The following is a 15747-nucleotide window of genomic DNA, read 5'->3' as shown; positions in this document are numbered from 1 at the left end:
GGACGAAAATGCCAACCCAGACCAAATGCCTGCGGTGGTGCCTGGGCATCAGTGGGTTTTAAAAGCTCCCAAGGTGATTCAAAGGCACAGCACTGACAACCGTCTTCGGCAAGTACCAGTTTTCTTTCTCTCACTTTCTTTTCTTCATGGCTTTACTTAACCAGTAAGAAAGTGAAAGGGTCGTGAATGATAGAGTGGCAGAGCAGTAGTAAATAACAGTCGTAACAATGGCGACAGACGCAGCTAAACCAAGTATGTTTTCAGGTAAGGCAAAAAAACAAAAGCCAGTAAGAAACATGATTCAATAAAAATCAAAAGGAAACACATTCATAAATGCTAAAAAGCCAAGCTCAGCACATATGTATTACACATATTGCTATATACACTATGTTTTTTTCGTTTTTTTTTTTTTTTTTTAGAGCAAATTTTCAAACAAATGACTATACAGAGGCATGTGTGTCCCAAATGGCAGGAATAAATGCTAAGGAAATTCTTTCCAACATCTGTGAGTAATTTTGTGCCATACATCATTGGTCCTACGCATTCACCTTAAAGAAAAAAGATCAGAGTAGAATTACCAAACATCCAAATGCAGTAATAGTTTTTCTCTCCTATTTGGCATGATCTGAAACCCATTAATTTTTTCCAGAGGGAACTTCACTAGTAACACTTTATTCGTGAGCACAACTTGGTTCTTAGACAACCAGTACTTCATGTACTGGCAGTAACACTAGGGGAAAGACTATGACTAAAAGAATCCTCCTCTAAACACAAGAAACAATTAAGTATTGAATGGGGATCCTCCTAGTCTAGTCTTGCAATTCCCAACCATCCAAAGAAATCACAGTAATATTCAATATTCCCCAAAGAGTGCAGACATGAACTCTTAAAATTCTGGGACCTTAAAACACAGGCACATATATGACCTTCACACACATATGATCGCACGTAACAAATTAGGTTTGTGGAAAACACTATCAGTTACACAATACTCTCAAAGTGAAAATACCAGGGACAGGATTTTATTCAACTCCATCTACAGGACATTAGTCAAAGGCACCTGACAGTTTTATAAATGCTCAACTTGAAGCTCTTTGTTAGTGAAACCTCATACTACAAAACTATTGTAGCTTACTCTCCCCTCCCCTTCTCCTGGAATCCCTCTCTTTCAGCCCTGCCAAATAACTGGCTCCCAATGTGTTTGTTCTGTGTCTCTCTTTGTTTTTCCCAAAAGAAAAAAATTAATGGTCAAGTGGGTTTAATTTTTAAATTGGTACAAGAGCTTTAAACACGCTGTAGTGAGAAAAATGCAAATGGAACGCTCTTGCAAATGGCTGCACATGAAACATACATCTTATGACCCAGGCCTTTACTAAGACGAGTTCTTAAATTCTTTGGAGGTCAGAAGTTTAGTTTATTCAGCAAGAATAACTCTATTAACAGCTCCAGCTCCTTCTTGTCACCACAGTAAACATCCACACATTCCAAATCCTGGAAAATGTGAGGCAGTAAAGAGAAAGCTGGAGCTGCCAACAGCCTGAAAACCTTCTAAAGCTATCAGTCCACTGTACGAATGTACAAAGATATCCACAGAAATGGATGGATCGGAGCACATATAAAAGCAGCTATGTTGGACTCAGGAGACCAGTTTTTCAGAGGACAGAGTGGAACTGGTGAGGCTTTATGTACATCACTATCAAATAATAATAATAATAGTAATAATATCTTACAGCTCTTTAAGCAGATACCCAGAATTCCACATCAACTTATGTACTGCTATAGTTTTCAGACCCAGATTTTTTTTCCTAAATAATCCTATCTTTGAGAAGAGGCTAAGGTTAAAAGTCAAAACTAAGCAGACTTCTAAGCAAAGTGAAACATAACTCAAGCTTTACAGCTGTTCCAGAAAGTCTGTGGCTAACTTTACAACATCTACCACCCAGTGAGGTCACACTGCAGGAACTTAGTCCTACTCCACACTTGAATAAATAAAATCATGACAAGCAATAAACTGATGGGAGTGCTAAGTCATAGCTAAGAAATGGGAAGACAGCATTTCACCCTAATGAGTAAATTATCCAAGTACAAAAAAATCTGATGTTCAAGTTTAGGGAAATTAACCCTTACACTTTGCAAATATTTTGCTCTTCCTGAAAATGTGCACCTAAACAAATTCACTGTGACCTTATTAAGGTCTTGAATCCTTTTTTATACTTTTCACAGGGAAGTGTCAGTCTGAAAGCCTTATCCACCATTTCCCTTAGAGAAAATGAAAGGGAAGGCAAACTGCACAACCCAAGAGAATAACATGATAGAAGCTTGCTCCCCACATGGGACCCCTTGTACTGGAGGGTGACTGAACAGACAAGCAAGATGAGACAAATTCTGGCCCCTCCGACATCAGTTCCTCCCAATGTGGTTCCATGGTATTGTTTCAGATGGCTTCCCCGAATATCTGAAAAACCCAAATTAAAAGTACAAAAAGAAAGAAGAGACCCAAAACTCAAACATTTCTGAAGCCAAAAAAGTAAATTTTAATCACTTCCCTCTGAGCAAACAAGAGCTGACCATAGTCATACTTTCAGACCTTTTCTCTGATTCTTTCTTGTATACTGTCTTTATTTATACTTACCAGTGCTATCTACAAATATTTTTTATTTAATTATGAAACATATCCTACAAGAGTATATTTAATGTAATATGTAGAATTCAGAGTTCTCTAAGAACCTTTGTTTTCTACCTTGAAACAGCCTGAGCCATTTTCTACCTTTTAAGAATTATACTCAACTCTTGTCATCTGATTTTCATTTATTTTTATTTTCTTCTATCACTCCCCAGTTTGTCACTGTCCTTAACTATTTTTTCTCAACTACTTCTTGCCCAGCAGTTACCCTCAATATTCCCCATTCACTCAGTCACTTTTGAGTACATTTCACCTTCTCCCTTTGAGTTTTGGCCCTCAAATTTTCCCCCTTGATTCAGAGGAATCGAATGAATAACAGTGACTCTCAGACCCTTCTTGTTACCCTCATCCTGCCCTTACTCCTCTGGCAAATGACCATGATATCAACAAACTGTCATCTCCTTTATCTTTGACCAATCTAACCGACAGGGGAAAAAAAGTTCCCCACCCCTTCATTTTTCTTTGTTCCCTGGTACACTCTGAAGCACCCTGCAGCATGCTTCTTCCTTATCCCTTCTACTCTACTCATTCCCCAACGGAGCACTGCAGCTCGTCTTGGCACTTAGTTTTCAATTATTGGTTGGCTTGTTAATAACACTGGCCATATGAAACACATTGTACCTGGTGGTCATGTGCTATGAGACATGGCCAAGATTTGGATCCACTATCGGCATGGCATACGCTCTGATGTCTATTCCAATAGCAATGATAGATTAATCCTGATTCATTTCCTTTGAACCTTGTTTCTCTTGTGGCTAATGGACTGCATTTACCAAATGGCTTGCCGAGTTAAGGAACAGAAAAGGTTTTATGTCTCTGGCCATAGAAGAGAAGTGACCGGCTTACTAGGGCTTAAGTCTTTGGCCCTGGCCTCATTACTTCTGTGCACCAGCTGGCCACAACCACATCATGACCATGATCCTCACTATGTACAAGAGCCTTGGCTCAATTCAGAAAATAGATATAAGCCTCCATAACACAAAAACAACCATGTCAAGACAGACACATTGGTTGGCACCCTAAGAATTAAATAAACTTGAGATCTATCTCCCTTCCTAATTTCCACAATACCTTTTAGGGGCAGAGTAAACCCTAACCCGCTTCTCACAGCCCTTCCATGTTAGCATTTAAAAGAGGAGAATCACTTTTCGAAACACCTGACTCATCCGCAATGTAAAAGCAGCCATGCACAAGAGGACACACACAGTTCTTCCTTCCAACACAAATCCAGAGAGCGGAAAAAAACACTTTTCATTCCTCTCTGAATACCGCAAAACAAATTCTCCTCACAGGTGGACATAAATACATCATGGGGAAGAGGGCATGGGGGAATATATAAAAATAAATTGTATTTACCTTCTTCCGTTTCATGCCACACGATCCCTTCCAAATTCACACTGGTCCCAGGTTCACAGGGCCCAAGACACTCTGGCTCTGTCACTACTCCAACTTCACATGTATTGACACCCACAGAACGAGTCCGAACCAAAAGCTGTTCAACCGGTGCTGCAATATTGGATGAAGATGGGGAAAAGTAGGAGGGTAGAATCTGAGGCGTGAGACTGCTGGAAATCGGCGGTGGTGGCGCTGGCACTGTAAACAGGGGATCAACCTGAAAGACAGACAGGCTTACTGCAGTAGTGCTGCATTCCGTGAATTCCTTTTAATGCAATTTGCTTATACCACTTCTAGAATATATCACCATTCCAAATTCCATTTGCAATTATAATATGCTTTGAGTGTTTTAATGGTGCCAAAATATAAAGTAGAATAGAAATGAGCATTTTGTTTTTTCATGCCAAATAAGGTAAACATGAAAGCGCCAGCTCCCTGAATCATAAGCAGGCCTTCAATGTTCTTCTAAATTCGTCATTGGACAACCGTTAGCCTCAGCAGACGTGAATGAAACATGTTTTGCAAAATTAAGGCTACTTCTCACACGTAATGAAATCTCACTTTAAAAATTATAACATTTTCCAAAGGAGAAACTCCAATAAACACTAAAAATTTAAGTATAAGAGATGAACTAAAATTGTTTTCAAAGCACTTTATAAACCATAATGAATTAAATCACTACTAAAATACATTAGCTTTGCTGAATATATAAAATATATGAACTTTACAATCTACACCAAAACATAAAAAGTGGATATTGTTAGCATGTATTAAGAATCAACTCCTAATTAAGTGTTCTATTGCAAAGTTTAGCAGAATTCATATCAGGGGGAGATAAATGCGTGTGCCCCACATCAACAGAACTTGAGTTTCTCCAATGCACAAATTCTTCCGTGGTTAAACTGGTAAAGATCCTTAATGAGCTTGATTAAGGCTCAGCCACCATCTCTCTAAATACAGGAAATGTAAATCGCAGCCAACTACAAGATCTTGTGGTGCAATGACATCCCCTTTGCACCGCTATCCCCAGGAGAGCAGCAAAGGAGTTCTTCATCACAAAAAGTTTAAAAGTCTGGCCATAATGAAACCAAAGGCTATGCATGTACTAAACATTTAGTACATTCATTTGGCCCATTGTAACAACTGCTAGGACTGCTACAGATAGCTTTGACCCTGATTATTGGTTGTGAAAATGCCACACACAAAGCCCATTTGTACCAGGACTCCAGATTACCTATGTTTTTGTGTTGCACATAGAAACGGTCTGCATTTAAGGGATGACACCTCACATGTATTATCAGTTGGGCTAACAAATCCTGTATGTAAAAAGGACAGATCAAAGATCATTCTGGTAAAAATGTTTTCTTATTCTGCTGTTCATAGATTCCCAGTTATCCACTGTAAGTTATCTTTTGTAGTTACTTGGCTACAGGCGTGATAGTATATAGCCTTTGTTGGTTTTTTTTTTTTTAAAGAAACAAAACAAAAAGAGTGTATTTCAAGAGTCATATGAGGAAGTGTGCTCCTAGTTAAACAGCTGAAGCAGTCATCTGTGTGGGCTCCTTGTTCATATGACTGTAGGAACTATTTCTACAGTTTGCATTTCACTAAAATGATAAACTGACGTTCACTTGCCTGAGTGATCCAAGATGCAACAGAACAGCCTTTCACCCATCTGCATGTTAAAAAAACTTAATTTCCTGCTCTCAAAGCTGCCATAAAACTTCTTTTGCTCCATGCTTTTTATTGTTCTGCATTCTTGATCACAGAGCCCAGGAAAGAAAAGCATTTAACAGCCCCAAACCCCAGGTACTGTGATTTATGCTTTTGTGTAAATGTAGCTTAATGTGGATCAAAGTTCACATTGATAGTTCTTATTTTAAAACTGAACTGACAAATGAACAAAGGGGTTCTGAGAGAGGAAATTTAATGGGGAAAAAAACAATGCTACTAGTAGTCTTTATTACAACTAAAAGACTGTGTGAGATTAGAATCACTTTCCAGAGTCAAAAATAAAGACCAAAGAAAATTGGGGTTTTTTTGCATGCTTTCCAGCTTCTTAATTTATATAGTTAGCTGTAAATTGACTGCAATTTGATGTCACATGTATAAACTGAAAAGAAAAAATAGAACATTATTCTGAAAATATTCTTCACATCACCTGATCAACAGCCTACATTAATATCAAGAGAACAAATGTAGCTTGAATAGGATGTATAAGAAAATGAAATAAAATTAGAGATGAAGAGTCTTACAGGATATCAATTCTCTGATTTGTAGGTGAGAACACAACGGGGCAATGAGAGTTTTGGTGGCAAGACATACTAACACTAGGATTGGCGCCAACTCTGATATTAACTAGCTTATGACCCTGGAGAGTCATTCAACCTCTCTGAGGCTCATTTTCCTCAACTAGAAAACACATTCTTGGCCAGGTATAATGGCTCACACCTGTAATCCCAACACTGTGGGAGCTCCAAGCAGGAGTATCACTTGAGGCTGGGAGTTGGAGACCAGCCTGGGCAACACAGCAAGACCCCCTTTCTCTACAAAAAAGAATTTAAAAATTAGACAGGCACAGCTGGACGCAGTGGCTCACGCCTGTAATCCCAACACTTTGGGAGGCTGAGGCGGGTGGATCACAAGGTGAGGAGATCCAGACCATCCTGGCTAAGATGGTGAAACCCCGTCTCTACTAAAAATACAAAAAATTGGCTGGGTGTGGTGGCGGGTGCCTGTAGTCCCAGCTACTCGGGAGGCTGAGGCAGGAGAATGGCGTGAACCCGGGAGGCAGAGCTTTCTGTGAGCTGAGATCTTGCCTGCACTCCAGCCTGGGCGACAGGGCAAGACTCCGTCTCAAAAAAAAAAAAAAATTAGCCCGGCACGGTGGCATGAGAGTAGTCCCAGATACTCGAGAGGGTAAGGTGGGAGGATAAATTGAGCCCAAGAATTCAAGTCAGCAGTGAGCTATGATCATGCAATGGCACTACAGCCTGGGCAACAAAGCAAGTCCGTCTCTTAAAAACAGCAACAAATGCATTCTTCAGTCACCTAATATTGATGACAAATCTCATCACAACAGAGTTTCTAGACTAAATCCTTATTTCAACATAACTCCACCTATAGATATATTTGCATGCAGAAACACACACACACACACACACACACACACACACACCTCTCTCTCCCTCTCTCTCTCATATTTATGTAATTTCCAAGTTCAAATTTCTATGGAACCGGGATGCCTTAAGGGGAGAAGCCAGAGTACTCTGGGCCTACTTGTAAGTTAACTGTGTTTGTTTCCATTCACACAATCCAAATGTAACCATGAAAGTTCAATTGATATTTATAGCAAGAACCTTTGAGCCCAGTTCAACATGTTTTAAAATGAGAAAGACAAGGTTCAGAGAGTTTGACTAAATATAAACTTAATCATAAATAGTACCCCGACGTGATAATAGTCTTTAGACTATTTAAGGCTTTCAAGGCTTAAACCCGATAGTTACTATTGTTTTGAGGTTCACATCTTTGACGTGCACAAGTGAACTTCTCTGTTCGTTTTTCTACTGTAGTATCGGCTTTTCATGGTGACTCAGAACTGCCACTCCCATAGGTACCAGACCAGCACTACCAGTGAGAGGAGAAGCAAATGAGAGGAGAATCGCACCTTCCCCCCATTCGCTGTGAGATGTTGGGATTGGGGAGGAGGTGGAGCACAAAGTCTACCCATGTGGTCTACCATAGGCCCCTCTTCCTTAGAGGTAGCTAACGAGAACAGGATTTGCAGGTGGGGATTACAGCCACTCCCAGAGGTGTTTTTATTTGGCAGGTATGTTACTTTTTAAAACATTCCAATTTTTTTACCAACACTTTAATAAATTAGGGAAGAATTTAAATTTCTCCTCTCTCGTAAAATAATAATTGAGGCCGGGCGCGGTGGCTCAAGCCTGTAATCCCAGCACTTTGGGAGGCCGAGACGGGCGGATCATGAGGTCAGGAGATCGAGACCATCCTGGCTAACACGGTGAAACCCCGTCTCTACTAAAAATACAAAAAACTAGCCGGGCGAAGTGGCGGGTGCCTGTAGTCCCAGCTACTCCGGAGGTTGAGGCAGGAGAATGGTGTAAACCCGGGAGGCGGAGCTTGCAGTGAGCTGAGATCCGGCCACTGCACTCCAGCCCGGGCGACAGAGCAAGACTCCGTCTCAAAAAAAAAAAAAAAAATAATAATAATAATAATAATAATAATTGAATAATGTGCTCTCCTGGGCCCACCTTCCTCATGGCATCAGCTGACAGGACTGAGCTTCACTGCAGCCTTGCCACGTGACTTGCCCAACCAGAGAATGCTGGAGTTTGTGCTTCCAGCCTCTCCCTGAAACAATCACAGAATGTCGCCTAGCCCAACATACTCAGTTGAGAGAAAACTGTGGCCCGTATTTGTACAAGTGTAATAAGCTATCTCTAGTGGCTGCCCAGGTACACATAAAACGATGGCATCCCACAAGCAGAAAATTGACAGGAGTTCCACATACACTAGGAAACAGAAGAAGGGTGGAAGGGAAGTAATTCAAAGAGTGTGGCCAATTCTTTCGGCTAGGTAATGCACTCAGCAGGAGCTGCTCCCCCAAAAAGGTTTCAGTTCTCTTGTGTATCTCAGTGTCAAAGGTGAAGTCACATGTATCATATGTAAAGCAGGATTTTAAAGCATTTTCAGTAGTTATTTTTGCCTTATACAAAAGATCAACTCCACTGCACCCTGATTTCTTAGGTCACTGATCCATACACTGAACCATAATTTCTTCAGCCAATGAAGGTCAGTAAGGCAGAGGGTGGCCACAGTTTCCACAAGGACTCCCTGCAGCAAGGCGGCAGCATACCACACCTGGAACCTCTGGTTCTGTTAGCAGACAGAATTGGGTTCAAATGCTGACCCTGTCAGTACCTGCTGTGTGGAACCCTGAGCAAGTTACCGGGCTTCTCTTCTCTAAGACTCAGTGTCTAGTTCTAAAGAAATGGGAGTAATAGTAACAATTACCCCCACAAGAGTTGCAGTGAAGACTCAGTGAGATAATCCGTGCAAAGTGAATGCTCAGCAGTGCTTAGCTCAGTAAACACTGGCTTAAAAGTCCCTGGTCTGATATTACAGTTCCCTAACCCTGCACACAACCTTCCAAAGCTCCTTTTTATATCCTACTATATTTAACATAAAACTATAATCCCCTCCAAATGCATGGTTAAGTGCGGTTAAAGTATGTTAAAAATATAAGAAAGGGGGCTTAACCTTGAGAAGCTCAGCCTGGGGAAATACTGCTTCTTTCATACACTGGCATCTGGCAGCAGTCGACTGGCTTAACCCACCCCCATTTTACAATTTTATGGCAATGATGGGATCACCATGAAGGTCCTGACGAGTCCCATACTACTACAGAATCTCCTCCTCCTAATCTCTAGTTGCAGCTTTTTTTTTCATGTACTGCTGCCCTAACAGTCAGCTCACCTCAACTCTTATCACACATCCACCCAATAATTACTACCTGCCGTGTGCCAGGCACCGTGCAACCTGCTAGAACAAGAGTGGCCCAAACAGACCGGGTCCTTGCCCTTGGGGACTGACTGTGTAGTGGGCAAGACTGTGCCCTAGTCAGATAATCATACAAATACAGCAAAATTACAAGGATAATTGTAGAACTACAACCAAAGAACCTTTCATGGTGGCCTGGGAGCAAAAAGTAGAGTGTTAATGGAAGACAGGGTGGGGCAGGGATCTGTCTTCATTGGGAGTTGGAATCCAAGCTCTACTGTTAGCTACAAAACCTTAAGCAAGTAGTGATGGCTCTGGGGAATCACTGCCTTCATCTGTAAAACGGAAATAACCCTGGTTCATGTGACTACTACATAAGATCATACAAATAACTTTAGCTCAGGGCCTGGTAGAAGGTAGCACTCAGTAAATAGGGGCTACTGCTATTGTCAATATTAGTATCATTATTACAAATATATCTGAGACTTGCAATCGATAGATGGTTTGGCCCTATGGGACCAAATGCTACTATTTGCTGCATTCAAAGGCAATTCCCAAGAGGCAACTACAAATCCCTTTCTGAGGGGAGTAACACAATATATACCTCATTTAAAAATCAGTGTGGGGGATTGTTAGTCTAATAATACTAATAACTGGAATAAAATATCAGAATAGAGAACTGGCCTGTTTCAGCAATGGTTTCTTTGTCAAAGCTCTTTTCTGTCATCTTGATAGGACACTGATGTAACCTATTAGAGCCCAAAAAGAGAGGAAAGCAAGAAAGCAGCCATCTCCACTGGAAAAAAAAAAAGACCCATAAGTCTAACAGCTGGTGGTGGCAGCCTGTCAAACTGAGGAAAGTTAATGTCAAGAACAGACGCGCGGCAGTCTCTCACTGTTATTTTTGCATGATTATTCCCAGGTGTTGGTGCATGCTGAGCAGTAGCCTGGCTATTTATCACACGAGAGAGCCTAAGAGCATGGGAGGGGGGAACCGGGAGGCTGAAGGGAGACAGGGAAGAAAAGGTTATTTACACAGATAGTGGCACTTAGTGTGTGTAATCAAAGGGCTGGGTTAGGGGCGGGTAATCTACAGGGAAACCCTGGCAATGTTGTCTCTGTTCACCTTCTTTCAAAGGCTTCCTGAGTGCTGATGGGCAAGGAAGGATCCAAAGCTGGAGTGTTGGTGGGGACAGCTTTTCATCACTGGGGCATTTCACTGTGTTGGTCAGTGATGCTTTCAGTACCAGGAAACCGACAGCCCATGAGGATAGGTGGCCAGGGCAGGGCTGGAGAGTGCTCCCTCGAGCACTCCTGCTCCACCCAGACCCAACAAAGAGACATTCAGGTAGCTCTGCTGCCAGGTAGAAGGAGAAGGTGAAACCCAGGACTGCCAAGAAGCAAGCCTCCAGAAGGCAGAGAGATTTCCTCCTTTACCTGGAATCAGGTCTAAACCCTGACAGGGAAGCTTGCCACAGCTTTCTCCCATCTGTTGCCAAAAATATCCACACCTATCCTGCTATTAACCCCTCAATCCCAGGCTCGCCAACAACCAGAGGGGGAACGGTGTTTTATTTTGCTCAGAGCCAGTATTTTTATAGTCTGTAAGAATGCTGGGGCACGATTACTTAATGCTCACTTTTTCTCCATATCCTGGTATTGGGCTGTTTTATGAGATTGCCCATAGTCACCTCTTCATTTAAAAAGCATCAGAAAGAGACTCCACTACCATAGAAATCGCAGCTCTTTAGAGGTGACCACTGCTGCAGTCTCTTACTTTGCATTTTAACCACCCTTTTTCTGCCTGACGTCACTGCTTCATTAGCAAAGCAGGGGAAGCTTAAAAAACTGTTTCCTTAAATTAGGCACTGATCTTCTCTCCGAAACGAATCGTCAAGGCTGAATTTCCGTCCCTAAAGGACAAACCTGTAACAACTGAATTTTGGTCACTTCTAATTCCGCCTTTCGTAAATGCGATAGAGACAACTCTTCCTTTCAGAATCATGATCAAAGCCATTTACGCTTAGCAGCTTGCTGAGAAAATAACATGGGCAAATTCTCACAGAGGGTCTAAGGTACCAGACTTTTTCTGTCTCCTTTAATTCTCACAACATTCCTATTTTATAGAAGCAGAAACTGAAGATCTCAGAGGATGGGCAACTTTATCCAAGGAGCTGAAATTCAAGACCAAAGCTCTCTGATCTTAAAGTCCATGGGCTTTCTCATAAAAATAGTAACATCAGCAGCTACTTTTTAACACATACAACATAGAGGGATTATAACTGTCTTACCACATATAGTGTAGGAGGGATTATACTGTGCATTCTCTCTTTTGATCTTTACAAAATTGTTAAGGGAAGTATTTTACAGATGAGGAAAAGGAAACGTGGGAAAAGTTAAGTAACTTAAAAGGTCACTCAGGGTCGGTGGCTGAGCCAGAATTTGGCCCCACATTGGTCTAACATCAAACGCAAACCCTTCTAAATGTAAAATAGAAGATGGGATGGAAAGAAACCTTTCTCCACGGGTAATTTCTGACCCTTTTCTGTATGCTGGAAGCAATATACCTGAATCACCCTTTATTACCCATAGTTCAGAATAGTGAATCTCAGGCTTGCAAGCAAACACTACAATCCCTTCAGAAACCTCACTTTAAAACCTTACTGAAACCAAAGCTCAGCTTTTGTTTTATTGTTATTGCTGTTTTAAATCATCCAATTCTAAAATTACCACCATGCACAGACTGGGAATTATACTGCCATTTCCACTTTCTCATTACCAGGTATGAAGACCAACCCTGCCCTCAAGTGCTGTTCAGGCTTAGCAGCTGATCTGGTAGGACTTGGCCTGGGGATAGACCAGCGCTCTGGCCCCAAAGGACGGATGCTTCCACCTCCAGCCAGAACCCCGACCATGCCAAAATTCCAGAATGCCAAAAATCCGAGGTCGGGTGCAGTGGCTCAAGCCTGTAATCCCAGAACTTTGGGAGGCCGAGGTGGGTGGGTCACCTGAGGTCAGGAGTTCAAGACCAGCCTGACCAACATGGAAAAACCCAGTCTCTACTAAAAATACAAAAATTAGCTGGGCATAGTAGTGGCACCTGTAATCCCAGCTATTCGGGAGGCTGAGGCAGGAGAATCGCTTGATCCCAGGAGTCGGAGGTTGCGGTGAGCCAAGACTGCACCGTTTCACTCCAACCTGGGCGACAGAGCGAGACTCCATCTCAAAAAAAAAAAAAAAACTCTGGGGTCTGCATGGCGCCGCTTTGGGATGGAGAGGAAAGGGGGTCACTGACTGTTCATGTCTGACTGCCAGAAGGGTCCCTATATGCAGGTCTCAAAGCAAGAGAATGTATACATACACAGCTACATGTGTAAAATATGCTTTAAACAGCAGGAACTATTTATGACTCCATTCTCTAGTCATGACAGTTTTCAAAGCAAAACAGAAGGTACTGAGTATGTAAAGATGGAATATAATTAAACCACTCTACTCAATGTCTTAAATTTCTTTTGTTATGAAGCCAAATTAAATTTCTCCCTCAAAGACCTTGAACTGTGTAGCGTTCTATAGCAAAGTGATATTGGTGGAGGGGGAGCAGACACAGGGACTCTTTTCTACCACACCACATCATTTGTCACATACTTAGCCTCAGTTGTGTTCTTTGAAAACCTGTCCTACTGCTGAGCCACAGATACTTAATCTATTTCAAAAGTGCCGCTGACATCTTTCACTACTCACAGAGCTGTGTGTGCTTTAAATAGTAGCAGTAAATGATCAGTGTTTTCATATCTTGTTCATAAGAGTTCTCTGATTTCCTCTCATCCTATTTCCAAAGACACTTAAAGCACAAAAATAAGCCACAAAGAAAGGAGACCATCGTAAAGGTACTAAAAAAGTCTGTGTTCTTGGATTAATCCTTTTCACAAGGCCCTTTGTACAAAGCTGAAAAGTTCCACGCAAATTCCATTTCTATCAATTAGATCTTGTTCCCAATCCCTTAAGAGAGAAACTTTTTAAAAAGAAAGTTCAATGGAAAATTCTGGATGTTCCTAAACATGGCTGTGCCTACATTAGCCAATAAATCAATTTCAAAACACATGAATAATGCATGTGTCTTAGTTGATATTGGTCATTGATAAATACACTGTCCTTGTGTGACCTTTATTTCTCCTTGAAATTAGGTTGAAATCAGGGAAAGGTTAGAAGTCGCTCATCCTTACGCTTCTGGATGCAGACATGATTTTAAGAAGAAAGAAAGGCAGGGAGAAAAAAGAAAAGCCCATTTTGGAAACCACCATATTCCGATTTCTCTCAGCTTAACATCAGTTATTTTTCTTTCCTTCTTTTAGGGAATCTCACTTGCAACCACCTAAAAGGAGTGTTTTCAACCAAAATTTTACACATTTGAATTACAAACTCAAAACATGCTGGTCATAACAAATGAAATGACAGGGAAGCGCCTGAGTCACACTGTATGGGAGCTATGTGGTGTCCTAGAAAGATTGCGGTGAGCTGAGATCCATATAAAGGGAAAGCCACAGAAGCATCCAAAACATTGCGGGTCGGCCACAGAAGAAGACAATTTTGACTCCCTGCCCAGGATACTATCTTGGTACCACTCACTTTCCTCCCTGCAAAATCTGAATATTGCTCACATATATTCAACATATGTCTAAGAAGCCTCTTATGTGTGTCTCTTGCCTCTTCTTTCCATACCTCCCAAATGTTGACCCAAAACATTGATCAATTTTAATAAATTAAGCAAAGTTTTGAAAATGTAATTTCATTCTGAATCACAGTTAAGCAACTGGATAAAGCTCTCCATAGTTTATCACAGAGATGGAATGGTTAGAGAGAACATGACAACGCTTCCCCATACACCATCTCTAGACATGCACGTGTACTATATTTCCATCCATATGTAATACTTAGCTACATATCTATTGTCAAGGACTCTTTAAAGAAACATTCATTCTTACTACACATCTAGAGAAAGGCAAGGGTGGGTTTTCTCATCTGAGTGTGTAAACTGAGGAAACTTAGTCTTAAGAGGTAAGTTACTTCTCAGGGTCAGGAGCCAAAACAAGAGGCCATAGCCTGTCCCAATGGGGTCTACCATGCCCTCTACCAAGTTCTAAACCTAAACCACTTTTAAAAGTTTCTTCTCACAGAGCCCTACACACGCAAAAAAAGCTGCTTGCTCACAGGTCCATAATTCGGTTTCCCCGCCTTGAGAACACAGCAGATTTTATTAATAAAAGTCAACAGATCACTCTCCAGAGAGAACCCTCTTCTAACAGTTTCTTGTGTGTTCTTTCAGAAATTTCATCCATACAGAAACATACAGAGGAAGAATCACTTTTCATTGTACAGCCTTCTGTGCTGCTTGAATTTTAACATGACCATATACTATTTTATCATTTTTTAAACTAACTTTTTAATGAAAAGATGCTAGGGCATTCCACTTTAGAGTAAAAGTAAAGCAGAGAGGAGAGGGTAGATGCTTGGAGACTATTATTTCAACTCCTCATGCAGAGGTCCTGAAATCCACAAGTGAGTCCAAGGTGGCATAAGGACCTAGTTTGTGTGACAGGAATCATGTATTAACCCCAGGCCCTCCCCTTTAGATGGGTTGCCGTTTAAGCCGCCTCACTGTTCGGGAAGTCATTCCTTCATCCAACAAATTATTGCCAGGTGCCACAATATGCCAAAGGTGAGGAGATGAGCAGTGGTCGCAGAGCCAAGTGTGGTCAGAGCTGAAGATGGTCAGTTAAGCCCAGGGCATTGTGGGAGCACCAAGGGGGTGGGGCAGGGAATGTGTTGAGCTGGGTGTTAAGGAAGTGGAGGACTTAGCCTGAAGGGATGGGAGGTGGAGTGGGGCTGGGCAGCTCTGGATGGTACACTCTGAGAAGGGGCTGGCAGCTTAGGGGGTGGGGGAGCAGAGAGAGCTAAGGCTGGAATACCCAAGAATTCACAAGAGCCCAGGCCAGGCTAAGAATCTGAGGGGTTACTGTGAAGTTGGAAGTGGGCACTGAGGATTTTAAAGCAGGGGCACGGGAGGATCCGATTGTTCATGTGGTAAAAAGCACACTGGAAGCCATGGGAAAACAGATGAGACAGGGCAAGACTGGAGGAAGGAAGAC

The 15747-nt window shown here is 41.7% G+C and overlaps 1 protein-coding gene across 4 annotated transcripts in view; it reads right to left on the bottom strand.

The window, feature by feature from the left end:
• The window catches only part of ZNF608 (zinc finger protein 608), a 118333-nt gene that overhangs the window by 66012 nt on the left and 36574 nt on the right, over positions 1-15747 (bottom strand). For all 4 annotated transcript variants that reach the window (XM_033181402.1, XM_033181405.1, XM_033181403.1 and 1 more), the window contains one exon: positions 4040-4295. In XM_033181402.1, coding sequence (XP_033037293.1) covers positions 4040-4295 — 256 coding nt within the window. The remainder of the gene's footprint in view (positions 1-4039; positions 4296-15747) is intronic.

The sequence above is a fragment of the Trachypithecus francoisi genome, unplaced genomic scaffold, assembly GCF_009764315.1.
Source record: "Trachypithecus francoisi isolate TF-2019V2 unplaced genomic scaffold, Tfra_2.0 Lachesis_group2, whole genome shotgun sequence".
NCBI lineage: Eukaryota > Metazoa > Chordata > Mammalia > Primates > Cercopithecidae > Trachypithecus > Trachypithecus francoisi.
This window is presented reverse-complemented; position numbering and strand designations above follow the sequence as displayed.